The sequence below is a fragment of the Cervus canadensis genome, chromosome 10, assembly GCF_019320065.1.
Source record: "Cervus canadensis isolate Bull #8, Minnesota chromosome 10, ASM1932006v1, whole genome shotgun sequence".
NCBI lineage: Eukaryota > Metazoa > Chordata > Mammalia > Artiodactyla > Cervidae > Cervus > Cervus canadensis.
In genome coordinates, this window is record NC_057395.1 from 11,127,603 (window position 1) to 11,155,186 (window position 27,584).

The 27,584-nt window shown below is 39.5% G+C and overlaps 1 protein-coding gene and 1 long non-coding RNA gene across 4 annotated transcripts in view; one reads left to right on the forward strand and one right to left on the reverse strand.

Moving 5' to 3' along the window:
• Positions 1-27,584, reverse strand: part of MACROD2 (mono-ADP ribosylhydrolase 2) — a 2,136,932-nt gene that overhangs the window by 104,044 nt on the left and 2,005,304 nt on the right. For all 3 annotated transcript variants that reach the window (XM_043478451.1, XM_043478448.1, XM_043478449.1), the window contains exon 14: positions 5,750-5,827. In XM_043478451.1, the coding sequence (XP_043334386.1) occupies positions 5,750-5,827 (78 nt within the window). The remainder of the gene's footprint in view (positions 1-5,749; positions 5,828-27,584) is intronic.
• The window catches only part of LOC122447822, a 127,222-nt gene that overhangs the window by 92,187 nt on the left and 7,451 nt on the right, over positions 1-27,584 (forward strand). The window contains exon 4 of the long non-coding RNA XR_006271390.1: positions 6,438-6,556. This is a non-coding gene — a long non-coding RNA (uncharacterized LOC122447822). The remainder of the gene's footprint in view (positions 1-6,437; positions 6,557-27,584) is intronic.

Genomic DNA, 27,584 nt, shown 5'->3' on the forward strand with positions numbered 1-27,584 from the left:
TGCCATTTAGGACTTTCATAGCTAGAGTGGAGAAGTCAATGCCTGGCTTCAAGACTTCAAAGGACAACCTGACTCTCTTGTTAGGGGCTAATGCAGATGGTGAAGGCAATGCTCCTTAGTCATTCTGAGAATCCCAGGGCGCTTAACAATTAGGTTTGATCTACTCTGCCAGTGCTCTGTAGATGGAAAAACAAAGCCTAGATGACAGAATACAGCTGTTTATGACAAGCTTTACTTAAAATTTCAAGTTGAGAAATTTTAAGACCACTGTTGAGACCTACTGCTCAGAAAAAAGATTCCTTTCAAAATATTACTGCTCGTTGACAATGCATTTGGTCACCCCAGTGAGATTAATATTGTTTCCACACCTGCTAACACAATATCCCTTCTGCAACCCATGGATCAAGGAATAATTTCAGCTTTCAAGTTCTATTATTTAAGAAATATATTGCATAAGTCTACAATTGCCATAGATAGTGATCTCTCTGATGGATCTGGGCAAGATAAATTGAAAATCTGGGAAGGATTTGCCACTTGAAAAGCCATTAAGGAACATTCATGATTCATGGGAAGTGGTCAAAATATCAACATTAACAGGAATTTGGAAGAAGTTGATTCCAACACTCACGGATGACTTAAGAGGGTTTCAGGATATCAGGGGAGGATGTAACTGTAGATGTGGTAGAAACAGCAAGAGAACTAGAATTAGAAGTGCAGCCTGAAGAAGTGACTGAATTGCTGCAATTCCAGGATAAAACCTTAGCAGATGAGCAATTCTTAAGGATGAGCAAAAAATAGTGGTTTCTTACTGCTGTTGCTGCTAAGTCGCTTCAGTCATGTCCGACTCTGTGCGACCCCATAGACGGAAGCCCACCAGGTTCCCCCGTCCCTGGGATTCTCCAGGCAAGGACACTGGAGTGGTTTGCCATTTCCTTCTCCAATGCATGAAAGTGAAAAGTGAAAGTGAAGTCGCTCAGTAGTGTCTGACTCTTAGCAACCCCATGGACAGCAGCCCACCAGGCTCCTCCATCCATGGGATTTTCCAGGTAAGAGTACTGGAGTGGGGTTTCTTGAGACGGAATCAAATTCTGGTGAAGATGCTGTAAAGATTGTTGAAACGACAGCAAAGGGTTTAGAATATTATACAAACTTAGTTGAGAAAGCAACAACAGGATTTGTGAGGATTGAGTCCAATTTTGAAAGAAGTTTTACTGTGGGTAAAATGGTATCAAACAACACTGCATGCTACAGCTAAACTGTCCATGAAAGGAAGAGTCAATGATGTGGAAAAATTCATTGTTGTCTTATTTTAAGAAATTACCACAGCTGCTCCAACCTTCAGCAAACACCACTCCGATCAGCCAGCAGCCATCAATATCAAGGTGAGACCCTCCACCAGCAAAAAGGTCATGATTCATCAAAGACTCAGATGATAGCTAGCAGTTTTTAGCAATAAAGTATTTTTTAGTTAAGGTTTATGTGTTGCTTTTTTTTTTAGACCTGGTATTATTGCACAATTAATAGACAACAGTATAGTGTAAACCCAACTTTCACATGCATTGGGAAACCAAAAAATTCATGTGACTGACTTTATTGCCATATTCCATTCTTGGGGTGGTCTGGAACATAACCCACAATATCTCAGAGGTATACCTGTACAAACATCCTTGAAAAAATTGGCCAAAACAAAGGCATTCAAGATCTCTGCTCAAAAAACATGCGGAAATGCAAGAACTGCAAGATTTGTCTTCCAATACTTCTTTTCACGCCTGGTAATTTTGTTGATTACTCTGTTGGATGTGAAGTATGTTTCTAGTTTTACAAATGTTCTTGAGCTTCATTCTAGGATAAGTTAAGTTATTTACAAACAGTTTGATCCTTTCAAGCCTTGTTTTGAAGCTGGCTCGCAGAGGACAATAGCAGTATTTGGTGTATTGCTAGTTTTGCTCCACTACTGAGGCAAACCCCTCTGAGGCCCCCATGCATTCTTAGGTTTTCCAGTCTGGCTAGTGGGAACAGGCACCCTTCTCACTCCCGAGGAAGCCCCGGATATCAGGACCTCAAGTCCTTTAATTGGTTTACCCCATCTCTTGCACATGTGCAATCAATACTCCACTGAAGACTTGAAGGATTCCCTCTGTAGGTCTCTGTGCTTCCCGGGTGGTGCTGGTGGTAAAGAACCCGCCTGCCAATGCAGGAGACATAAGAGATGCCAGTTCAAGAAGATCCCTTGGAGGAAGGCATGGCAACTCACTCCAGAGTTCTCGCTTGGAGAATCCCTTAGACAGAGGAGCCTGGTGGACTACAGTCCATAGGGTCACACAGAGTCAGACATGACTGAAGCGATTTAGCGCACACACACTCTATAGGTCTCTAGAGTGTTCCCTGTGTGGAGCTCTCCCTTCTTCAGGACTCTGCCTGGGAAATGCTAGATGCTTGGTCTTCCATCACTCTCAGCTCTCTTTCATCAGCGCAGGAAGTCTGCTGGACTGGGCTCTGTGGCCTGCAAAGTCTCTGCAGACAGTCAGTGGGGACAACCACAGGGCTTACCTCATTTTTAACTCTCAGGCACCACTGAGATGTACCAAATTTTAATATGAATTGGTTCTTCTATTTTCCATGACAATGGAAAAATATTAGCACACTTTAATTTATCTCATCCTAATAAATGCATTTTGCCATGCATTTTGATTCTAAGTCTATCTTAACTTCCACAATACACTATTCTTACTATAATCATCATTGACTTGTATCATCACTGTTCATTTAGATTTATCCAATAACTACCATTTGCCTTGCTTATAATTCCTTCTGTCATCTTATAATTTCTTTTGTCATCAATATCCTCCTATCTGAAGAACACCAGAATTTTCTGGTGATGCACTTTTCCTTGCTTGCTCAGAAATGTTAATTAACCTTTATTCTTTTTTTTTTAAAAAATAGTTATTTGGCTGTGCCAGGTCTTAGTTGCTGGCATGTGAGTCTTTAGTTGTGGCGTGTGTGATCTAGTTTCCTGGGCAGGGATCGAACCCAGGCTCACTGTACTGGGAGCATGGAGTTTTAACCATTGGACTCCCAGGGATGTCCAAACCTTTATTCTTGAAACATACATTTTTCTCTGGGCTTAGAGTTCTTGGATGGCAGTGACTCTGTTGTATTGTCTTTTTATTTCCATCGTGTCTTCTGAAATGTCAGCTATCAGTCTGATTGTTTCATGACTGCTTTTGGAAGTTCTGTTTATCACTGGCTTTCAGCAATTTTACTATGATGGCTTTGGATTTATTTTACTTGGAGTTCAAAGGACTTTTGGAAAATGTGACTTGATATCCCTTCTCGATGTAGGAAATTTCTCACCAAAATTTCTTCAAATATTTTTTCTGTCCAATTCCCTCTCTCCTTCCTGTCCAGGATTCCAATTATATGTGCAATAGACTTTGTCATTTTATCCTGACATCTTTTCCCTTTCTTTAGTTTGCCATTCTTTCTCTCCTGTTTTTTAGTTTAGATATATTCTTCAGACCTAACTTTTAGCTCACAAATTCTGGAATAATGGAGTGGGTTGCCATTTCCCTCTCCAGGGGATCTTCCTGACCCAGGAATTGAACCCGGGTCTCATGAACTGCAGGCAGATTCTTAACAAACTGAGCTACGAGGGAAGCCCTCATTTGCATTTAATAAGCCATAAACCTATTCACTGAATTCTTTATTTTAGAGTGGCATCTTTTACTTCTGGACTTTTTCTTTTTCTCTTTTGAATTCTCAGTTCTCAGCTAAAATTTTCAGTCTTGTCAGTGGAGGAACTGGTTGCATGGTCTTTGTGTTTTATACTTTGGGTTTATAACACTAATATTTTCAGCCCAAGTGGGTTTGCTACTCTTGACTTTTTGTTTTACATGTTATCTTGTTTCTTTATTTTTTTCAGGCTATTACATTTTCTGGCATTTACAATGCTCTTTCTTTCATCTAGTAAATAATTTACCTTTGCTTTTTTCAGGTACCTAAAGGGACTGGCAATCTAGGTTGATCTCAATTTAATTTGGGGATTGAGATGATTTAAAGCTGAGCAGCAGTCTCTCAGAAGGCTGATCTATATCTGTTCATCCTTCCTGCAGAGATATACATCTTTGGGGTTTCAACCCCAAATATCACATTATCACGGCCCTTTTGAGCAGTGGGACTTTAAGATGCCTTTTGCAGAAACAGTTAATGCCCTAAAGTAAAAATAGTTTCAAATTCTATGTTCATCTTTATATATACATATAAAGATGTGTGTGTGTGTGTGTGTGTATAGTCCAGGTTGTCCAGTCGGAGTAATGGTCTGTATTATTTAGCCTCTCATTGCTGAAAGAAAAACTGTCTCCTTCTTTTTCTTTCTCATTAAAAAAAATACTATAATTTTCAAAGGTAAAAGCAGCCATTTAAGTAAACTCTTTGGTACTAATTTTGAAACAATTACTCCAACATCTTCATACGTTTAAATGAGTCTCATCACATGGTCCTTTCTGGCTATGCCCTTCTCAGTTTTGAGTGTTTCCTTTCTCTCTGTATTTATTGCTTTTGCACAGGCCTTTTGTCAGTTCCTTCAGAAAGGACACTTTGGGTAGCATGTTTTCTTAATCCTTCTTTTCCTGAGAAAATATTACTCTTGACTTCATGCATGAATAATAACTTCACTAAATATAGATGCAGTGTCCGTTAGAGCTCTGGAAATGTTACTCCTTTTTTTTTTTGATTTTTTTTGAGAATTTAGAGTTGTGGAAGAAGACTAAGGCTAATTTGAACTTGGTGATTTTAGTTATAAACTGATTTTGAATTTCCAAGATGCTTTAAAAGCCTTCCTTTATTATTGATCTTCAGAAATTCCATGAGGATTTGTAGGTTTCTGTTCTCATATGAGTTTTCATTACCTTTGCCTATAAATATAACATGTACTCTTGTGCTTTGGGTGGAGGAACTGGTTTGCATTAGGAAAATATTTCTTTCTTTTTTTTTTAAAGATGGCTTCATTTCTGTTTGTTCTATTATCTTTTCTTGGTATTTCAAGGAGATGCAAATTTAATCTCTTGGATCTACTGTCTCCATGTTTCACATTTATTCTCACTGGTATCATATTTTCCTTTCAGCAATCGCAAATCCAATGCCTATAGAGCTCAATCAGGTAACAAAAATAAATGAAGCCAGCCTGGTACAAAATTAGTGAGCAACAAGGACTGTGGAGAGCAAACACCCCTTCTAAATGTGGCAGCTACCAATCAGGAGGAGAAGGGGATGACCGAGGATGAGCGGGCTGGATGGCATCACTGACTTGATGGACATGAGTGCGAGCAAGCTCTGGAAGTTGGTGATGGACAGGGAGGCCTGGAGTGCTGCAGTCCGTGGGGTTGCAAAGAGTTGAACATGACTGAGTGACTGGACTGACTGACTGACTGACCGATCAGCTGGTATCTAGCAGTAATAACATAAGTTGACACTTGAGCAACCGAAGTCTGAACTATGCAGTCCACATATACGTAAATTTTTTTTCAACAAATATGTACTACAGTACAACACAATCTGTGGTTGGTTGAATCACTGGATATGGAACTACAGATAGGGAGAGCTGACTATAAAGTTGTTCACCAATTTTTGACTGTGTGGAGGGTAGGCATCCCTAAATCTCAGAGTTGTTCAAGATTCCAGAGAAACTAAAATCCAGGTTTTATAAAATGTAATATTCCTTCGCAGAAAACAAACAAGTCCCACAACTTACCACTGGGATGCTCTTGGTCACACACAGAATGATCTGTTGCTTCACTGTCTTTTGTTATATTATCATCCTCTGCAGAATCTGACATAACAAACAAACAAAATCTTTAGTCAGTGTTTTTAACCGGGAAATACAGCAGCCTCCAACACTCAAAGAACAGATACCTGTTTGGGGAAAAATGTTTATTATTTTAAAAAAATCATTAAAATGCTTAAATATCTTCATCAATAAATAAGGCTTTTCTTAAAGTACTACATACGATGTCTTCACAAAGTTTACAAGGTAAAAATGGTAAGGATTCAGTTGGAACATCTTTTTTACAACTAAGAAGAAAATATAAGCAGGCTTTATGCATCAGTGAAAGTCTTAGGAGAATTGTGCAGAACAATATGAAAGGAAGCAAAATAGAGAAGATTAAAGGAATATAATTTTAATGTCCTTAATGCTTCCATTATTGTCGTTGTGCATATATGGGAGCCTTGTGTCCTTGAAAAGGCCAGATGTAGAGCTTTGAAATCCAGTGGTAATCAAAATCACCTTCCTCAGGAACTATACCAGTAGAACAATAGCAAAGGGGGAACACAGACCTTCTGTTCTGTACAACTTCACCCTCTCCCTTGTGTAGCATATTTAAAGGAGGGATCAGTATAAGTTCACTTTTTTTCCTTAAATCATATGATGTACTTCACAGGAAATAATGTGGCTAAAAGGATTCTAGCAACTTATGGACTCATGCAAAGCTGGAAACGGTCCCCTGTTGAATGTTTGAGACTTCTCTGGAGGCTCTTCAAAAATCACTGGGAAGAGCATGTGAGTAGATCAGTAGGATGACAGAAAATAAATCTTTCATTCATTCCACAAATATTTATTAAGGGCCAACTCTACGTCAGACATGGTTCTTGATACTGGGAAATCAACAGTGAAAAAAACAACAAATCTCTGCCCTCAAAGAGGTTACAATCTAGTGTATATTTTTCATGTGGTTCAGTTCAGTTCAGTTCAGTTCAATCGCTCAGTCATGTCCAACTCTTTGGAACCCCACGGACTGCAGCATGCCAAGCCTCCCTGTCCATCAAAAACTCTCGGAGTTTACTCAAACTCACGTCCATCGAGTCAGTGATGCCATCCAACCATCTCATCCTCTGTCGTCCCCTTCTCCTCCTGCCCCCAATCCCTCCCAGCATCAGGGTCTTTTCAAATGAGTCAGCTCTTCGCATGAGGTGGCCAAAGTACTGGAGTTTCAGCTTCAGCATCAGTCCTTCCAATGAACACCCAGGACTGATCTCCTTTAGGATGGACTGGTTGGATCTCCTGCAGTCCAAGGGACTCTCAAGAGTCTTCTCCAACACCATCATTCAAAAGGATCAATTCTTCAGTGCTCAACTTTCTTTATGGTCCAACTCTCAAATCCATATGTGAGTACTGTAAAAACCATAGCCTTGACTAGACAGACCTTTGTTGGCAAAGTAATGTCTCTGTTTTTTAATATGCTGTCTAGGTTGGTCATAACTTTTCTTCCAAGGAATAAGCGTCTTTTTATTTCATGGCTGCAGTTACCATCTGCAGCGATTTTGGAGGTTAAATGCGATCCAAAGATACCAAAAAGCCATGAGCTAATCTTGTATGCGTGTGGCCGTGGAGAGAGCAGGGGATGGCAGGCCAGCACGTCTGTTACTTACAAATAGTTTCTCTATTGAGTTCATGCTCCTCAGTTGTGTTTTAACCCTTAACAGAGCTGAATCAGATGGAATCTAAAACAAATCATTCTTGATTTGTTTCTCTTACCCACTTTTTTGTACCCCTGCCCCCAAAACGAGGAGACAGCGTCAAACAATATGATTTGGAATATGATGAGAAAGTTTGTTTCTCCAACTTGCCACTAGCAGCATTTGATGGACAAGTGAGAAACCTGGGTAGTTAACATATGATTCAGATTTAATAACCAGTGAAGCAAGCATACACCCAAAGTGTATGGTTTTAATTAACTGCAAATAATTACCCCGAGGCAAATGTTTAATTATCTGCACAGCTTCTTATTTCTTTCTGAGACTGACAATAAATTTCAAAGTCCAAATTTGGAAGCAAAACTTCAGCACAGAAACATTTCCCAAACTGTTATCTCACTCAAGTCAAACTGTTTTAAACCAGTTCCCATTAAAATACGCCTTTAAAATTTTGAACCTAACACATGAATTAAAAAATATCATTTGAATACTTTTTCCACATGAACACTGAAAATGAACAATTTTAAAAAGGTACTATATGGACCAGGCCAAATTTAATTTTGAAAGTGTTTTAGTTTTACTAGTTTATAGAAAACGGTATCATTTGATATGTACTCTGGTACAACACTCATTTCTTTCAAAATTATCCAAGATTTTGTAGGCAGTTAAAATTTATTCATTTATACTTAAGAAAAATTCACTACACTTTATAATTTACGTAAACATTATGCTTCATGAACCAAATATGACCTAAGAAATGGTCTTTTGAAAAGTGATTTACAGTGAGTTTATAAGTTTACGGTGCTATGAGTCACATAAAATGGGTGAAAATATTTAAAAAATTAATTACTAGACTATGCTGGTTTTGACACCAAAATCTGTGTCTTTGGCAAGTTAAATGACCCTTAAATTTCAACTTCCTTGAGGAGTTGCTACAACATTGCTAAGGCACTTTCTGATCTTGTGTGCTCTAATGTATACAATGTATTTCATTGAATCCAAGACACCATCAATTGTTATTTGCTCTATTATTTTGTGTAGAATTTAAAATATGAGACCAAATGAACTATAACACACTCTAAATTTTAAAGATGTGCCCTGATTTGGGAAATAAAATATATAAAGAACTATGTATCCTAGAAATATGATATTTGAGTATATTCCGTGTGAAATACATGTTTTTATGTGATGACAAAGATTTCACATCACATGACCCATTACCAAAGCCACAAGTTCATCTTGTCTCGTATGTGAGTCTCTTTCCAGAAACGCTTTCACGTCTGCGCCTCTGTTTTATCCACAGTAATAAAGGAAGATAGAAAATATAAGCTCAAACAGCACGCACAAAAATCCAGGTGCCCATGGAGATTGTTCCCACCACGGTTTTTCTATTCAAAGAGATATGCGAATTTCCAGTCTCATGAACTCCGCCAGACTAAATCCGATTCTGAATGTTTTAAACCATGGCTCCTACTACATTACACATAGTCAAAGGTTTGAAATGACAGGAGCTTTTCTGCTTTGGAGGTGATGAAAACTGCGCTCTATGTGCATATAAAGTCATTATTCATAATCAGAAAGAGGGAAGATAAATCCAGTATATAGTCATTAAAAGAGGTTATTTTTCCTTTGTAAGTTCCATAAACTACCATGAAAACTGTAGTTGTACATAGTAAATTCTTTGTTGTTGTTGTTGTTTTGTTATTTATTATACTAAGTTCTTGAATCACCTTGGATTCACATTTTATTTAATTCTAAAAATTATCATTTGATAGTGTTCAAAAAGTGTAGAAGAGTTATCACTTAATTCTGAGATTCACTCAATGTTACTTTAATAAAGAATTTAAATTAAATTTATATGTAGATCCTGACTTTGAAAATCCTTAAGGTCAATGTCCTATTTGACAATTTTTTCAAATGCAAATATTAAATTGAATAGCCAAGCCAAAGTTCTAAAGACAGAAATGCTAAATGGTAGGTCATTTTTAATGCAGTCAATCACACATGTCTACACAGGCTAGTACATGTATAGATTTAAGTTGTGATGATAAATGATGATACTACTGAATTTTTAATCAACATATCTAGACTATAAATCAAAATAAATACTCTTTCTTTTGAAAATGTCCCCTTAGAACAAAAGTTGCTAACCCTACAGCATCACTAAATATACTCCAGGGGTCCACAAACCTTTTTGAAATGATATGCAAATGTGTGCTTATATTCGTATGTTCATTTTTTTTCTGGGAGGAGAGAGCTTCTGTCATATTCTTACGGGGATATGTGACTCCAACAAGGTTAAAAATAACTATAGAAATGTATAATGCCAGTGACACTGCCATTTTACAAAAGATTTTTAGTACCATAATTGAGGAGACAGCTGTAGAATTTGATGGCCATCCATAAATTCATCAGTGATGGCAATTCTTGAATTCTTTTTTTTTTCATTTATTTTTATTAGTTGGAGGCTAATTACTTTACAATATTATAGTGGGTTTTGTCATACATTGACATGAATAAGCCATGGAGTTAAGGAAGATTTGATTTGACCAAATAGCTCAAAACAATATGGAGATACATTTAATAAATGAGGAGGATAATCCAGCTGTCAAAAAACACTCTGCAAATGGATGATTAACTGTCTTTGAGAACATTTGCAAGCCAGGAGGTGAACTAAATCCATCTAGTAAGGGAGGCAGTCCCTGTCTAGTACTGAGAGAAAAGGCAAGAGGTCACTTGGGTGCAAAAGTTCTACTGGGTCCGAACAAAATAGATACCATGCATGAACACCTACACATAAAATATTCTTGCTCTGTAACATGCAAGCCTCCTCACGTGAGTACCTAGGCTTGACACGCAAGTCACACAGAAACACAATCACCAGGATTTTCTTTGATTCTTGTAAACTGATTAAACCAAGGAAAATATTTATCCTGGCCTGTTCCTTTGAATAGTTGGTTTAATGTGTGAAGCAATTGGAATAAAGTAGTTTTTCTCCCAGCTGAACAGTGTGATCATTCACAATAAACTGGAGTCTCTACAGCCGATTAGGGTCTCCTTGAAGATTTGCAGTGATGAAACCTCCATACATACAGGAAAAATATATCCTGTAATATGTTTGCAGAGGATTCAGATGGCAAGGCTCTGAACTGTGTGTGGTACCTGCGATGCTGGATACACAGACTGGACTGTATTTGCCTGAAAAGGATCTGGGTGCACAGGCCAGGATGCTGCTCTGAGCGGTGGCAGCTGAGTTATTTGTCTCCATTATGTTCTCATTAACCCCCATTAAAAGGCAGAGAATCATTCCCAGGGTTGCGGAATCTAGGTACTAAGTCTTTGAGACACAGAAGAGAGAAATACCATCATGTCTATTAACTTTGTTTCTTTTTTTTTTTTTTGGCTACACTCTGTGGCATATGGGATCTTAGTTCCCCACCAGGGATGGAACCCATATCTTCTGCAGTGGAGTCTCAAACCACTGGACACCAGGGAAGTCCCTAACTTTGTTTCTGTTAGAAAACATATTCCAAATTCCACACAGTACACCTGGGTAAACCAGCTTGTTCCAAGATGAGAGGTAAGAATTCTTCTGCAAGTTGTTTTTGCAAATATAAGCAAATAAGAGAACTGATCATGAGTGGATGGGCACTAGTCTGGGGGTGTGATTCCAGAGTTACAACGAGAAACTCCATTCACTTTATACAATCTCAGTTTCAGCATTTTAGGACCTGAGGGTGTCTAGGCAGATAATCCCTCTTAAAGATTTTATAATGCTAATCTGCTGAATTGTTCAAATTATCTCTTCTTTCCAGACAACAACTCCGTAAACCTTTCTACTCTTCATTTGCTATCTGCCTACTTGAGTTTTTACATAGATTTTCCCTATTTATAAAGGAAAGGTTAACAGTGGGGGAAGTGGTGCTGTGTGACATCAATGACACATTTCATTCTGCGACTCCATCAAGGAGCATCACAACGTGAAACACAACAGCTGGATGTGAAACCGGGCTGGACCAAAAAGAAATGCTTAATTACCCTTTCCATCAAGTTAATTTTTCCCCTTCGGCAATGTAAACAAAGGCAAATCTGCTCTCGTTTCCTTGTCTGTGACCTGCTATCCTTGACCTCCATCCTCTGATGCCTTTCTGTTCTTGCCTCCCTCTCCCTTGCTAAGCTTTGCACTGCAGGCTCTCTGTAAATCATTAAAAAAAAGAGAGAGAGAGAGAGAGAAAACTTTGATCAGGGCACAAGCGTGAAAAGCAGCTATGGCTCCAAACACAGACTGACTTGCAATTCTATGGAAATGTTCACCGAGGGACTTCCCTTGCGGTCCGGTGGCTAAAAATCCAAGCTGCCAATGCGGGGTTTGACCCCTGACCTGGGAACTAGATCCCGAAGGCTGCAACTAGCACTTCCCATGTCACAACTAAAGACACCACAATGAGGATCAAGATTCCAAGTGCCAGCCAGGTAAATATTTTAAAAGTAGTCATCTATAAACCAGGGGAAAGAGAAGAGTTTTGTTTACACTTTGGTTTAATTTGACCTGATAATACTAGGTCTTTGAGACAGTACTGCTGAGAGGACCGTCGTCTAAGATGAGAGGCGGAGGGGTTTGGATCTTCACTCTGCCAGGGTCACAGCCTAGCAGTGGGACACTTCTTGATTATTTTATTCCACAGAGAAGCTGAGGCAATAGGCAGACTCTGTCCAGATTCAAAGCTGCTTCAGCTTCTGGGCTCTGGCTGTTTTCAGGCAGGCACTTGGAGAGAGGGGCTGAGATGCCAAGAGCTCACCTGCTGAGATCCAGGGGTTCCAGTCTCCAAGGACCCAGTTATAATCTGCCCTGTCAGAGCACAACTTAAGTCTCCTTTCCAAATGATGGAAAGGGACACATCTGTAGACTAAGATAAGCCCCTGGAGCCCTTGTGAGAGTTACTCAGGTTATGTGAGCTTCGAAGAGCTGGAGGACTTCTCTTGAGCAGCTCTTTCTTCCTCACATCCAGAAAGATCCACAGACTCACTCAAGTGAAAATGGGTGTGCTTCCTTTTTTCTGTTTTTGTTTCCCTTTAACTTTCCCACATGTTATTGAATATACTTTTTAATTTGGATGGCTGCAGAAGGATTCATTACTTGGATCTGCCATAAGCTACTTTACTAAGGCCTCTACTATGAGATATTCAAATTGAATCACAGCTTCAGCCATTCTAAACAATCCTATGTGTTTGTTGTATTGGGAATCTTGAAGCTGGATTCATTCCACTCATCTCTTACTTTTTCTCAGCCCAAGCCCATCTCTAAGATCTACGGAGAATTGATCTCTTGAGGGCTAGAGCAGTTGGAATACAAAAGAAGAGAGGTCAGCTAAGCCTTGCAATAGCCAGCCTCCCCATCCCCCATACCCACTGGACTCTCCCTGAGAATGCAACAAATTGTTCCAGGAGATGAGCTGCTTCCCAAGACTCTGATGAAAAGCACTCTTGACCCAGAAGAGCCAGAAGTACCTAGGAGCCAATGTCCAGCTTCCTGACTCCCAAAGGATCCAGGAGGATCCTTTCCCCATCTCTTAGGCAAATGATTCTGAATATTCTCTACAGATGTCTCTGAGGAATGGAGCCCCAGTTCCCCTCAGAAGTAACCTGCTCATTACAGTACCGCTTATTGGATGTCCTTCTCACTTCCCCAAGCCTCACCTGTGGCTTCCTGGGACCACCTCCCAAATAAACAATTTGTACCTGCGTCCCTGTCTCAGAGTTGGCTTCTGCAGAACTGAAGCCAAGGCAGCCAAGATAGTCAGTAACCTGTTTTTCACTGTTTAATAGCAAAAATGTGAATGTTGCCTCTATTCTCCTGACTTACATCTCTCTTACACCACGCTGCCTTTTGTTAGGAAACATTGAGCCACAGTCTGCCATCTAATGAGGGAAAGTTGGGGAAAGAGGTATTTTGTACCATCTAATCCTGAGCACTAGACCACAGGGGACTGGTGAAGGATGGATCCTGAGCAGCCACCTGTAGACTGGCCAACAGACTCTGAATTAAGGTGGCCTCTCAGGAGACCTCCACCTACCAGGAGAGAATTCATATTTGATTACGATGAAAGGAATCCACCAGCTCCTTTGACTTGGACTGTTTGGTGGTAAAATATACAGAGAAAGTTTCAAAGCAGAGAGTGGCTTAAAGGCAGAGATTTACTCAAGGAGAAAGGAGGAAACAGAAGCCATGGATGGGGCAGAAGAGAGAAGCATCAAGAGTTACTTGGCAGCATCAGGAGAGTAGAAAGGAAAGGAAGAAAAAGTCTTGGATGCTCCCTGAGTATATGACTGTTAGCTGAATTTCTAGAAGAACTGATGGAGGGGCTATTGCCTCTCAAATGACAAATCAGTTATTGAGGCTCAATGAAATGTTTTCCTCACTCTCTGACTTTCCAACCAACCAAGTTAAGAGTCTGACTCTTATGCTGGACCTTGCAAGTTCATTTTCTAATTTTGTTGGGTATATATACTTTAAACATTTAAAAAGTGCTTTTTAAAATATTATTTTAAGAATTATTTATTTATATCCTTTTACATCCATTTTTAAAAAAAGAACATTTACCTTTCTAGCCATTTCCAATGTCCAGCAGCCTCATGAACCTTGTACACAGATGGAAAGATAGCAGACCAAGAGACTTAGAGAGAGTTAAAGAGGGGAACAGCCTGGTCTTGCAGAACAAAACAAGTTTAATAAACTTCATTTTTAAAACTGACCCTGGTGGGGGAAAAAATTAGGCAACATCTGGTATAACAGGAAATGGGGTGTATAGAAGCATTTGTATGATGAGAGCAATGATTTGCCATATACGCTAAGAAAAATGTTTTAAAACCAAATACTGTGAGATGCTATTTTATGACAACCATGGGAAATATACTATGGATTAACGTAAAATGTTATTTTCTATTTCCAGGAAGATTTTATTTTAATCTACTCTTTTTAGTAAAATAGTCTACTACTATTTTAGACTAGGTTTAACTAAGAGGTCTAGAAATCATTATCACAGATTTTCCTAATGCAACGACTGACTGTATTAGTCTGCTAGGACTGTCATAACAAAATCCCAGAGGCTGAATGGCTCCAACAACAGAAATTTGTTTTCTCACAGCTCTGGGAGTGAACAGTCCAGGATTGAGCTGTTGGTTGTTCCAGCTTCTGGTGGGCCCTCCTCCTGGCTTGCTGTGTGCTCACATGTCCCTTCCTCAGTGCATGTTCAGAGACAGAGATTGAGACCTTTCTTCCTTTTCTTAATACAGCCACAAATCAAACCTAGACAGCATATTAAAACGCAGAGACATCATTTGGCCAACAAAGGTCCATATACTCAAAGCTATGGTTTTTCCGGTAGTCATGTATGGACATGGAGTTGGACCATGAAGAAGGCTGAGCATTGAAGAATTGATGCTTTTGAACTGTGGTACTGGAAAAGACTTTTGAGAGTTCCTTGGACTGCAAGGAGATCAAACCAGTCAATCCTAAAGGAAATCAACCTTGAACATTCCTTGGAAGGACTGATGCTGAAGTTATAATACTTTGGCCATCTGATGCAAAGAGCTGACTTATTGGAAAAGACCCTGATGCTGGGGAAGATGGAAGGCAAAAGGAGAAGGGGGCATCAGAGGATGAGATGGTTAGACAGTATCACCGACATGATGGACGTGAATCTGAGCAAACTCTGGGATACAGTGAAGGACAGAAGAGCCTGGCATGCTGCAGTCATGAGGTTGAAAAGAGTTGGGCATGACCTAGCGACTGAACAAGAATCCCATTATGAAGGGACCCACCCTCATGACTTAATATAACCCCAATTACCTCTCAAAGAGCCCATCTCCAAATACCATCACATTGGCTAGCAGAGGAGTTAAGTAACTGTTTGCCAAACACTATGTATCAATAAGCACTTCATGGGTCTTCCTTGGTGGTCCAGCGGTTAAGACCCCATGCCCCCACTGCAGGGGGCATGGGTTCAATCCCTGGTTGAGAACTAAGATCCCACATGCCATGTGGTGAGGCTAGAAGATGAAAAAAAGAAAAAAGGCATTTCAGCAGACTTCCCTGGTGTTCCAGTGGCTAAGACTTCGAGATCCACTGAAGATCCCTGGGCAGAGAACTAGATGTCACATGCCACAACTAAAGATCCCATATGCCGCAAGGAAGATGGAAGATGCTGCCTGTTGCAGCTAAGACCTGCTGCAGCCTAATAACTGATAAATACATAATTTTAAAAAGCATGTCGGTACTTTAAATATTCCTGCAGTGGTACTAGGGTGAGTGGCAGAGTATCAGTTCTCTTTGTAATAGGTCAATAAGTTTCTGAGAAAAGAATAAACCATATTTAATCAATATTTTAATATTAACTACATGTTGAAAGTATTATATTTTGGATAGAGTGGTTAAATAGATTATTAAAATTGTTTTCACCTTTTTTCTTCTTTAATGTGACTATTAGAAAATTTAAAGTTGTATTTGTGACACTCAATTATTTCTATCAGACAGTGCCTATTTTAGAGAATTGAGTATAAGCTTGACTTACACAAATAATTAAAGACATGTTTATTCGAAGGCCAGAGTTATGAAGATGGGAAATTGCAGCTTGTAAAGCACGGTCTGTCAGAAACTTGAAAATCTAATTTGGCATATAGTGAAGCATCTACAAATGCTAACAGTGATGGCTAAGGAGAAGAAAAGCCTAATTAGGTATAATCAGAGAGGATTTTCTGAGAAGGAATTAGAGGGAGAAAGAGAACGATGAATTTGCAACAACTATCACACACAAAAAAACTACTTATACCCAAACAGCATCCAAGAGTTGAAAATTTTTGCTTTTTGTTGATTTGACTCAAATTTCTTAGCTTGCCACTAAGAGTTCTTGACAATCAGGGCTCTACCTTAGCAATGCATTACTAAGCAGATGAATGGATCTATCACTAAGGCCAAGTGAATCTATTCGTTGAACAGAAAATAGGTTTTTTGATGTCTTACTTCCAACTGTTCACGGATGCTATTCCACCCAACCACAACAGCTTATTTCTACTGTATGACATCTGTGCAGCTTTCAGATTCCAGCTCAAAACTCCTATTCTCTACCCACGTGGCACAGATAACCCCACACCAGAGACGCTACTTGCCCCCAAGGTCCTTTAACGTGTTCCTGTGTATCTTCGTATCTTCCCCTTTGCACTTGTCACTCTGTCTGGTTTGTTAGCTGTGGTGCATCTTAGTCAAGTGGCCTCTGACCACAACCTTATTGCTCCATGCTTTACTTTCCTTGTCTGTAAAGTGGGGTGATAACTGCACTTGTCTCACAGATGAGCATGGAATGAATGAAAACATGTAAAGTATTTAGAATAGAATCTAATGGATAACAAGGATTACATAAATTTAGTTGCAATTAGTATTATTATGACTGATATTTGTTATGCAGCACATGCCTGTAGTTCTCATTTTTCCATCTCAATTGTAAATTTCTTGAAGGCCAAGAGCAATGTTTTCTTCTTCTTCTTGCAGAAGGTCTTACAAAGAGTTAAACATAGCAAATATCACTTGATGACCATAATACCATTTTCATTGGTGCTTTTACATTTTTAAATTTAAATACATTCCAAAAACACAAGAGAAGACTCTACACATGGACATCACCAGATGGTCGACACCGAAATCAGATTGATTATATTCTTTGCAGACGAAGATGGAGAAGCTCTATACAGTCAGCATAAACAAGACCAGGAGCTGACTGTGGCTCAGATCATGAACTGCTTATTGCCAAAATCAGACTTAAATTGAAGAAAGTGGGGAAAACCACTAGACCATTCAGGTATGACCTAAATCAAATCCCTTATGATTATACAGTGGAAGTGAGAAATAGATTTAAGGGACTAGATCTGATAGACAGGGTGCCTGATGAACTATGGACAGAGGTTCATGACATTGTACAGGAGACAGGGATCAAGACCATCCCCAAGAAAAAGAAATGCAAAGAAGCAAAATGGCTGTCTGAGGAGGCCTTACAATTAGCTGTGAAAAGAAGAGAAGCGAAAAGCAAAGGAGAAAAGGAAAGATATACCCATTTGAATGCAGAGTTCCAAAGAATAGTAAGGAGAGATGAGAAAGCCTTTCTCAGGGATCAATGCAAAGAGATAGAGGAATACAACAGAATGGGAAAGACTAGAGATCTCTTCAAGAAAATTAGAGATACCAAGGCATCTTTCACACAAAGATGGGCTCAATAAAGGACAGAAATGGTATGGACCTAACAGAAGCAGAAGATATTAAGAAGAGGTGGCAAGAATACACAGAAGAACTATGCAAGAAAGATCTTCATGATCCAGATAATCACAATGGTGTGATTACTCACCTAGAGCCACACATCCTGGAATGTGAAGTCAAGTGGGCCTTATGAAGCATCACTATGAACAAAGCTAGTGGAGGTGATAGAATTCCAGTTGAGCTATTTCAAATCCTAAAAGATGATGTTGTGAAACTGCTGCACTCAATATGCCAGCAAATTTGGAAAACTCAGCAGTGGCCACAGGACTGGAAAATGTCAGTTTTCATTCCAATCTCAAAGAAAGGCAATGCCAAAGAATGCTCAAACCACTACACAATTGCACTCATCTCACACGCTAGTAGAGTAATGCTTAAAATTCTCCAAGCCAGGCTTCAGCATTATGTGAACCATGAAATTCCAGATGTTCAAGCTGGTTTTAGAAAAGGCAGAGGAACCAGAGATCAAATTGCCAACATCTGTTGAATAATCAAAAAAGCGACAGAGTTCCAGAAAAACATCTACCTCTGCTTTATTGACTACGCCAAAGCCTTTGACTGTGTGGATTACAACAAACTGTGGAAAATTCTAAAAGAGATGGGGATACCAGACCAACTGACCTGCCTCTTGAGAAACCTGTATGCAGGCCAGGAAGCAACAGTTAGAACTGGACAGAGAACAACAGACTGGTTCCAAACAGGAAAAGGAGTACATCAAGGCTGTATATTGTCACCTTGCTTATTTAACTTATATGCAGAGTACATCATGAGAAACACTGGGTTGGAAGAAGCACAAGCTGGAATCAGGATTGCCGGGAGAAATATCAATAACCTAAGATATGCAGATGACACCACCCTTATGGCAGAAAGTGAAGAGGAACTAAAAAGCCTCTTGATGAAACTGAAAGAGGAGAGTGAAAAAGTTGGCTTAAAACTCAACATTCAGAAAACTAAGATTATGGCATCTGGTCCCATCACTTCATGGCAGATAGATGGGGAAACAGTGGAAACAGTGGCTGGCTTTATTTTTTTGGGCTCCAAAATCACTGCAGATGGTGATTGCAGCCATGAAATTAAAAGACCCTTACTCACTGGAAGAAAAGTTATGACCCACCTAGACAGCAGAGACATTACTTTGCCAACAAAGGTCCGTCTAGTCAAGGCTATGGTTTTTCCAGTAGTCATGTATGGATGTAAGAGTTGGACTATAAAGAAACCTGAGCACTGAAGAATTGATGCTTTTGAACTGTAGTGTTGGAGAAGACTCTTGAGAGTCCCTTGGACTGCAAGGAGATCCAACCAGTCCATCCTAAATGAAATCAGTCCTGGGTATTCATTGGAAGTACTGATGCTGAAGCTGAAACTCCAATATTTTGGCCACCTGATGCTAAGAGCTGACTCACTTGAAAAGACCCTGATGTTGGAAAAGATTGAAGGCAGGAGGAGAAGGGGACAACAGACGATGATATGGTTAGATGACCTCACTGATTCAATGGTCATGGGTTTGGGTGAACTCTGGGAGTTGGTGATGGACACGGAGGCCTGGCGTGCTGTAGTCCATGCAGTCGCAAAGAGTCGGACACGACTGAACAACTGAACTGAACTGAACTATACTGTAATTGGTAATTTCTGAAGGCCTGACTTTGTATGAATCACTAGAAGATAAGATGATGGACAATGTACATGTTGTCCTTCCTCCATGGAAGTTGAGTTAGAGTAGAGGGAGCTGGGGGAAAAGAAAGGATGCATAAGAAGAGAGAGGTGTCCACGGTTACAGGTCACTGTAAGTGTCATGGATTAATTACAAGGGGCTCGGACAGACATTGAGTGGAGGAGCCGCCATACCTAAAAAGATGGTCAGAAAAGGCCATAATGAAATGGAGCCATAGTGGGGAAAGAGGGTTCTGTAAGCTAAGAATGGAGAGGCAGGTGTAGTCGCTAATGTTACATCTTGTAAGTTGTAGTTATGTTTGCATTTAACTTTGGGGGAAACATGAAAGTATTACATGAATTCAAGAAGCAGTGGGCTCATTTTGCTTTGCTTGGGAATGTCAATTGGCCCTAGGACCTTTTACTTTCTTCCATCTTCACTCATCCTTTCCCCTCCTATTTAACGGTTCTCTCTGTGAATCATGCTTCCTACCCTACAGTTTGCCTTTTTTTCATCAAGTAAAAAGAAACTCACTATGGTTCATATGGTGACCATATGCCCTGAATTTTTTTTTTATTGAAGTGTAGTTGACTTACAATGCTGTGTTAGTTTCAGATGTACAAGATGTACAGCAGTGATTTAGATCTCTCTCTCTCTCTGTCTCTCTGTCTCTCTCTCTCTCTCTCTATATATATATATATATATATATATACACACACATACATATACACATATACACACACACACCACTTTTTTCAGATTCTGTTCCCTTATAGGTTATTACAAAATACTGAGTCTAGTTCCCTGTGCTATACAGTAGGTCCTTGCTGGTTATCTATTTTATATATATTGGGCTTCCCTGGTTGCTCTGACGGTAAAACATTCGCCTGCAATGCAGGAGACTCGGGTTCAATCCCTGGGTCGGGAAGATCACCTGGAGAAGGGAATGGCTACCCACTCCAGTATCCTTGCCAAGAGAATTCTATGAACAGAGGAGCCTGGAGGACCACATTCCATGATGTCGCTAACAGTTGGACATGCCGGAGTGACTAACATAGTCACACACAGACACGTTAATGCCAACCTCTTAATGCTCTGAATTTTTAAGTATAATTCTAACTGTCGAGATTCTATTATATCTTCTTGTCAGATCACATAATACGATTCCTCGAAGGAAAAAAGAGAAAAATATTTTCCTTCTGAGCATGGACCATCACCTCCTTCTGCAATGCAGGAGATGCAGGAGATGTGGGTTTGATCCCTGGGTCAGGGAGATCCCCTGGAGGAGGAAATGGCAACCCACTCCAGTATTCTTGCCAGGACAATCTCATGGACAGTCTTCTAGTAGGCTACAGTCCATGGGGTTGCAAAGAGTCAGACACGGCTGAGCAACTGAACACACACATTGAGGGAATATTTAGTAATGACTCTGCCTCAGAACATGGTTGGCATCGAAAACATTTATGGATAGTTTAGGTAAACTGAAGCAATCTAACGGCTTTTGAAAAACATGTCTCTTGAAAGACTTAGATCTTTATGAGTCTCCCAATATCACAAAAACATCATAAATCATAAAGCAAGCTGGGAGAAATGTTGTCTCGCAGATTCACATTGGGTCTACAACGGTGTCTGAGTGTATGTACATGTGTGTGGTTTTGTGTATGCACAGATGTGTACGTGAGTGTTATTGTGCTTTCTGGATGAGAAAGAAAGCTAACCGTTAAATGAAAGAGAAGTTTCTGCTAAATGCTATCAATGTTTGTTAGGAGACCTTGTCTTTATGCTTGATTAAAAAGATATTTCAGTCTTTGCCACCGGCTAGTCAGTTATTCTTTCCTTTTTGTCTTAACAAAGCAGCAGTTCTGAGATATTCTCTGCCTCTCCCTCAATAAAAATACCCACCTTGGGAACAGTGGTGGAAAGGACAGATGACAACAAAATGTCACTAGGAATGAGGCAGATACACATTTTTGCTCATGGAATCTACTGTCAAAAACTGACAGGCTACATTTTCTGAAACGAGAGAATATTCCTTCAAAAACACTGTGTTGCCATGAATTTAGGAAACTCAAGCTCCATTTTTCAAAAGTTATTTTACTAGTGTTTATCTTTCATTATAATAATGATTATAGTTTATCAAAAGCAAAACTTTATATGTTTTAATTCTTCTGGATAGGATATGAGATTGTTTCCCAAACTATAATTTGTTGGATTAAAATGGTTTATTTATGAAAAAAAGGACAAACAAAACAACTTAAAAAAAAATTTGGTCAATTAAAATGAGAAATGCCACATGCTTCAATCTCCCCTGAGCTTCTCAATGCATGTCAGCATGTTGAAGGCTCTGAAAAGACCTGTAATGTAGAAACTATCTTGTCTAAATTTGTGGTTTGTAGACTGTTTTGACTGCTGAATGTCCAACTCTTTGTGACCCCATGGACTGTAACCCACCAGGCTTCCCTGTTCATGGAGTTCTCCAGGCAAGAATAGCTTTCGTAATTTACTAACACTTATTAACATTCTAAAGGCCCATACACAGGTGAATGGATGAAAATGTGATACACACATACACAGAATGGAATATCACTCAGCCATAAAAGAATGAAATAATGCCCCTGGCAGCAACATGGAAGGACAAATACTAATAAGTCAGAAAGACAAATACCATCTGATATCACTTATATGTGGAATTTGTAATATTACACCAATGGACTTATCTACAAAGTAGAAACAGACTCACAGATGTAGAGAACAGACGTGGTTGCCCAGAGGGAGGGGGCCAGGGAGAGGGATGGAGTTTGAGATTCGCAGATGCAAACTGTAGAATGGATTACCAAGGTCCTACGCTATAGCAGGGCAACTATATTCAACATCCTGTGACAAACCATAATGGCAAAGAATAGAAAAAAAATGCATATATGTATATATAACTGAATTACTTTGTTGTATGACAGAAATTAACACAATGTTGTAAATCAACTATACTTTGATAAAGAATAAACAGAAAAAAAAATAAACTGCTCTTAGCAGATGCTCTTGATTTATTCAGACTGTCTAGGAATATACCTTTTATGGGTCTCTCTTAAGGAGTTCCAAATATTATTTTTTATACTAATTAACAAGAAAGTGACAAGATAGAAAAAAGCATACTCTAAGAATAGTACATTTTTATGAGTCAAAGTTCAACAAAAATTCTTGAATAGGTATGAGTGATATTATGCTTTTGATTTATTGAAAGAAAAGACTGCATTTTTGGTGGGACGAGCACACATGTTGGTTCCTCTGGTCCCAGTGTGATTGCTTGTCTTGGTATAATTATTAACAGCACCCTCATCACTCTCGAGTATGCTTGCTGTAAAGATGTATGATTACCCTTATTAGGCCATGTTGGCAAAAGCATCCTAAAATATGGACGTACAGATCTTCCATTTTAGGTCTTTTCTGTAAAAGACTAAAACACGAAGTAGGCGGAAGCAGCCACAGAAGGAACAAAAGGATGCTCTATGAGTGGTATTGAATCCAGGTGACCCAGCCATCAAATCCTTCTTGGTGAATGGGGGCTAGAGAGAGAGTGTGAAGGGTTCCTGCCTGTCTGCCTAGCTTACTCCAGTTGTTTTCAATATTCAGCAGGTCCCTGCCAGTATGATGGACCAGAGCATGTTCACCCTGATGGGCAGGGACTGAGCGACAGTATTTTGAACATCACCTGCAGTTTAACTTCTTTAACTTTATACAGGTCAATAGATTTGGTGAGGATTCAATGAGATATAGGAGTCCTATTTGGAGTAGTTAGAATTCTAAAGCCAACACATTCACTTAATAACAGTAATTATAAAAAAAAAAAGTCAACACCTGCTGAAAGTTTACTATGTTGGAGCAGCTGTTACAAGCACTTTTAGTTTTCACAACTCTGTGATATAAATGCTATTATTATCCCCATTTTACAGAGGAGAAAACTGAGGCACAACCTAAAAAAGTTACCCAAGGGTGGCGATGTGAATCCAAAATAAACTTATTTGGCTTATAAGGCTACATGACTTGCCCCAAAGAGCTTAAAAGGTAGGCCAGTGAATCTGAAAATAGATTACAGGGATGCTTGTCTTAATTCAGACCTATTAGGACCAACAGTTTGATCCAAAATTGTATTTTGGACAAGGGTTACCATCCCACTCAGTTAATTCCCATGACCTAGTCTGGGATAATTTTGTTTCCAAGCCTCACTCACCAGATCTTTAGAATACACCCAAGAAATCACATGACTGAATTGACTGCTACAGATGTATAATTATAGTCACACTTAATTTGTAACAGAAAAAATACATATGTGAAAATGTGATTGGATGGCAACTGTTACTTGCCTTCCAATTGCTGTATGTATTTTAAATTATGTGTATATTAAAATATATGTATATTTTAAACTTTACCAAATGGGAGATAAATATAATTTAAATACCAAAAAGTAGATACATGATTTTATCTACTTCGACCGATTTAACCTGATTTTAAACATATATAATCAAAGCATTTGAAGCACGTATCTGAAAAGCCTTATCATAAATTAGGCATAAATAACTAGCCTCAGTCATTGGGAATAGTCTATATATATTCACCATTTAGAAGGAGTTTATCTTGTTCTCTTACAAGAGGATCCAAGTCTGAAGTGAACAAACAAGTAAGTCCATGGCTTGAATTTTTATTTCTGTTCTTACAGCATTTGGGGAAAATTTCACTTCTTGAAACAGGAGGATTCTGAAAGGGAACTTGCTCTAGTACGAGCGTCGATAATAGTAACAATCATTCTGGGAAAGTGGCCATGACGTTAGGAGAATTATAAGTGGCCCTTGTCTATGACAGGTTCTATATCCAATATTGAGGACCTACTGAGCACAGGTCCTCGATATTGGATGTAGACCCTATCATAGACAAGGGCCACTTATAAGATATTAAGAAGAGGTGGCAAGGATACACAGAAGAACTGTACAAAAAAGATCTTCACCACCCAGATAATCACGATGGTGTGATCACTCACCTAGAGCCAGACATCCTGGAATGTGAAGTCAAGTGGGCCTTAGAAAGCATCACTATGAACAAAGCTGGTGGAGGTGATGGAATTCCAGTTGAGCTATTTCAAATCCTGAAAGATGATGCTGTGAAAGTGCTGCACTCAATATGTCAGCAAATTTGGAAAACTCAGCAGTGGTCATGGGACTAGAAAAGGTTAGTTTTCATTCCAATCCCAAAGAAAGGCAATGCCAAAGAATGCTCAAACTACTGCACAATTGCACTCATCTCACATGCTAGTAAAGTAATGCTTAAAATTCTTCAAGCCAGGCTTCAGGAATACGTGAACCGTGAACTTCCAGATGTTCAAGCTGGTTTTAGAAAAGGCAGAGGAACCAGAGATCAAATTTCCAACATCCACTGGATCATTGAAAAAGCAAGAGAGTTCCACAAAAACATCTATTTCTGCCCTATTGACTATGCCAAAGCCTTTGACTGTGTGGATCACAATAAACTGTGGAAAATTCTGAAATATGGGACTATGAGACCACCTGACCTGCCTCTTGAGAAATCTGTATGCAGGTCAGGAAGCAACAGTTAGAACTGGTCATGGAACAACAGACTGGTTCCAAACAGGAAAAGGAGCACGTCAAGGCTGTATATTGTCACCCTGCTTATTTAACTTATAAGCAGAGTGCATCATGAGAAATGCTGGGCTGGAGGAAGCACAAGCTGGAATCAAGATTGCCGGGAGAAATATCAATAACCTCAGATATGCAGATGACGCCACCCTTATGGCAAAAAGTGAAGAAGAATTGAAGAGCCTCTTGATAAAAGTGATAGAGGATAGTGAAAAAGTTGGCTTAAAGCTCAACATTCAGAAAACTAAGATCATGGCATTTGGTCCCATCACTTCATGGGAAATAGATGGGGAAACAGTGGAAACAGCAGCTGACTTTATTTTTCTGGGCTCCAAAATCACTGCAGATGGTGATTGCAGCCATGAAATTAAAAGACACTTACTCATTGGAAGGAAAGTTATGACCAACCTAGACAGCATATTAAAAGGCAGAGACATTACTTTGCCAACAAAGGTCCATCTAGTCAAGGCTATGGCTTTTCCAGTGGTCATGAATGGATGTGAGAGTTGGACTATAAAGAAAGCTAAGCACCGAAGAATTGATGCTTTTGAACTGTGGCGTTGAAGAAGACTCTTGAGAGTCCCTTGGACTGCAAGGAGATCCAACCAGTCCATTGTAAAGGAGATCAGATCTGGGTGTTCATTGGAAGGACTGATGCTGAAGATGAAACTCCAACAACTTTGTCCACCTGATGCGAAGAGCTGACTCATTGGAAAAGACCCTGATGCTGGGAAGGATTGAGGGCAGGAGGAGAAGGGGACAACAGAGGATGAGAGAATTGGATGACATCATCGACTCGATGGACATGGGTTTGGGTAAACTCCAGGAGTTGGTGATGAGCAGGGAGGCCTGGCGTGCGGCGGTTCATGGGGTCACAAAGAGTCGGACACGACTGAGCGACTGAACTGAACTGATGCACAGGTCACTGTTTTGGCCCTAAAACATGAAAATGAATGAGATCTGATATCTGATTTCAAGATATTTACATCCTAGTGAGTTGGATATATCATATATATTATACAGATATAAGGCACTTGATAATTTTCATACAGATTTACAAGAAACGGTCAAAAAGACTGTTTCTCTCTTGTATGAGATGAAATGTAATAAGGAGAGGAGAAATCAAGAAAGATGAAAATGTGGATCTCCTCCTCTCCCTCTGCCAACTGCCCCATATTATATGGATTGATTCCTGTCCTTGAAATGTTGGCTCAGATAATTTGATGGAAAAAAGGGAAGGAGAGAGGGAGGGCGAGAAAGAGTTAAGACAGGAAGGGAACAGTGAAGTGAAAGACTAAGGTAAGACATTGGGAGTGAATCCTGGATGAGCAGATGTAGCAGAATGATGGTGGAATACAGCAGGCCAGTGAGGTTTAGGGGATGAAAGATAAGTGAGCTGGGCTACAGAGCAGGGTCCCTGTGGGGTATGAGGGAGCATAAACCAGACCAGACAAAGTGGTCTGAGCTTCATGTCTGGTGGGGTCCATAGCTGGAGGTGTCTGTGTCCTCATTCCTAAGTAAGACTGTCACTGCAGCTTAGGAATCAAGGCCACGATGAGGGTCAGGACCGTGACGTGGACCAAGTCGGCTGGTCTGTGCTGCCGCCTCAGCCTCAGTGCCCTGCTGACCTAGCCTGGGTCTCATTTCCCCACGCTGCCCTCCCACTGCGTCCTACTTCCCACAGGCATGGAATATCCCTTTCTCCAGAAGTATGACTTGGGAAGCAGTATGGTGGGATTGAAGAAGCCTGGGTTTTGGGTTCAGGCAGATTTGGTTTCCAAATCCTGACTACCTTTTGGGTATCTGGACCAGTCACTCAAACTTTCTGAGCTTCAGTTATGGGCAAAATCAGGATAATAATATTGACATCTTAAAAGTCATGAGTTATTACTCTATACCCACTGAACGGGTGAAAATTAGGAAAAACAAAAATAATGATTGCTGATAGAAATATTAATTGTTATAGTCTTCTGAGAAAGTCCTTTGGCCGTATCTATTAAAAACATATACTCCTCAAGGGAGAATGCATGCTTTGGAATTTTTCCCGTGCAAATAAAAGCACTTCTTGTAAAGATATATGGGCAAAGACATCTATTGCAGCTTTGTTTGTATGGCAATAAAGTGAGAAGAAAGTGCTTGCTCATCATAGAATAATGGTTGAGTAAACTATAGTGCATCCAAGCTATGGAGTACACTTGAGCTTTAAAATGGATGAATTAGATTTACACAAATGACTACAAGGGGTTTCCACAAAGTTTTGCTGTCTGTAACAAGCGCATAGACTATATTTTTTAGATATATATCTATATCTATATATTAAATATATTTAGATATATTATATATATATTTAGATCTATTTTTAGATATATTTTTGGATATATTTTTTAGAAAATAAGCACATATATTTTAAATGGCTAAAAATTCTGTGCCTCCTACTGTGTGTCAGACATTCCTTGACATGTTTAAGGGGGTTGACTTGTTTTAAAGTTCAATATCCTATGATGGAGGTGTCACCATTCCC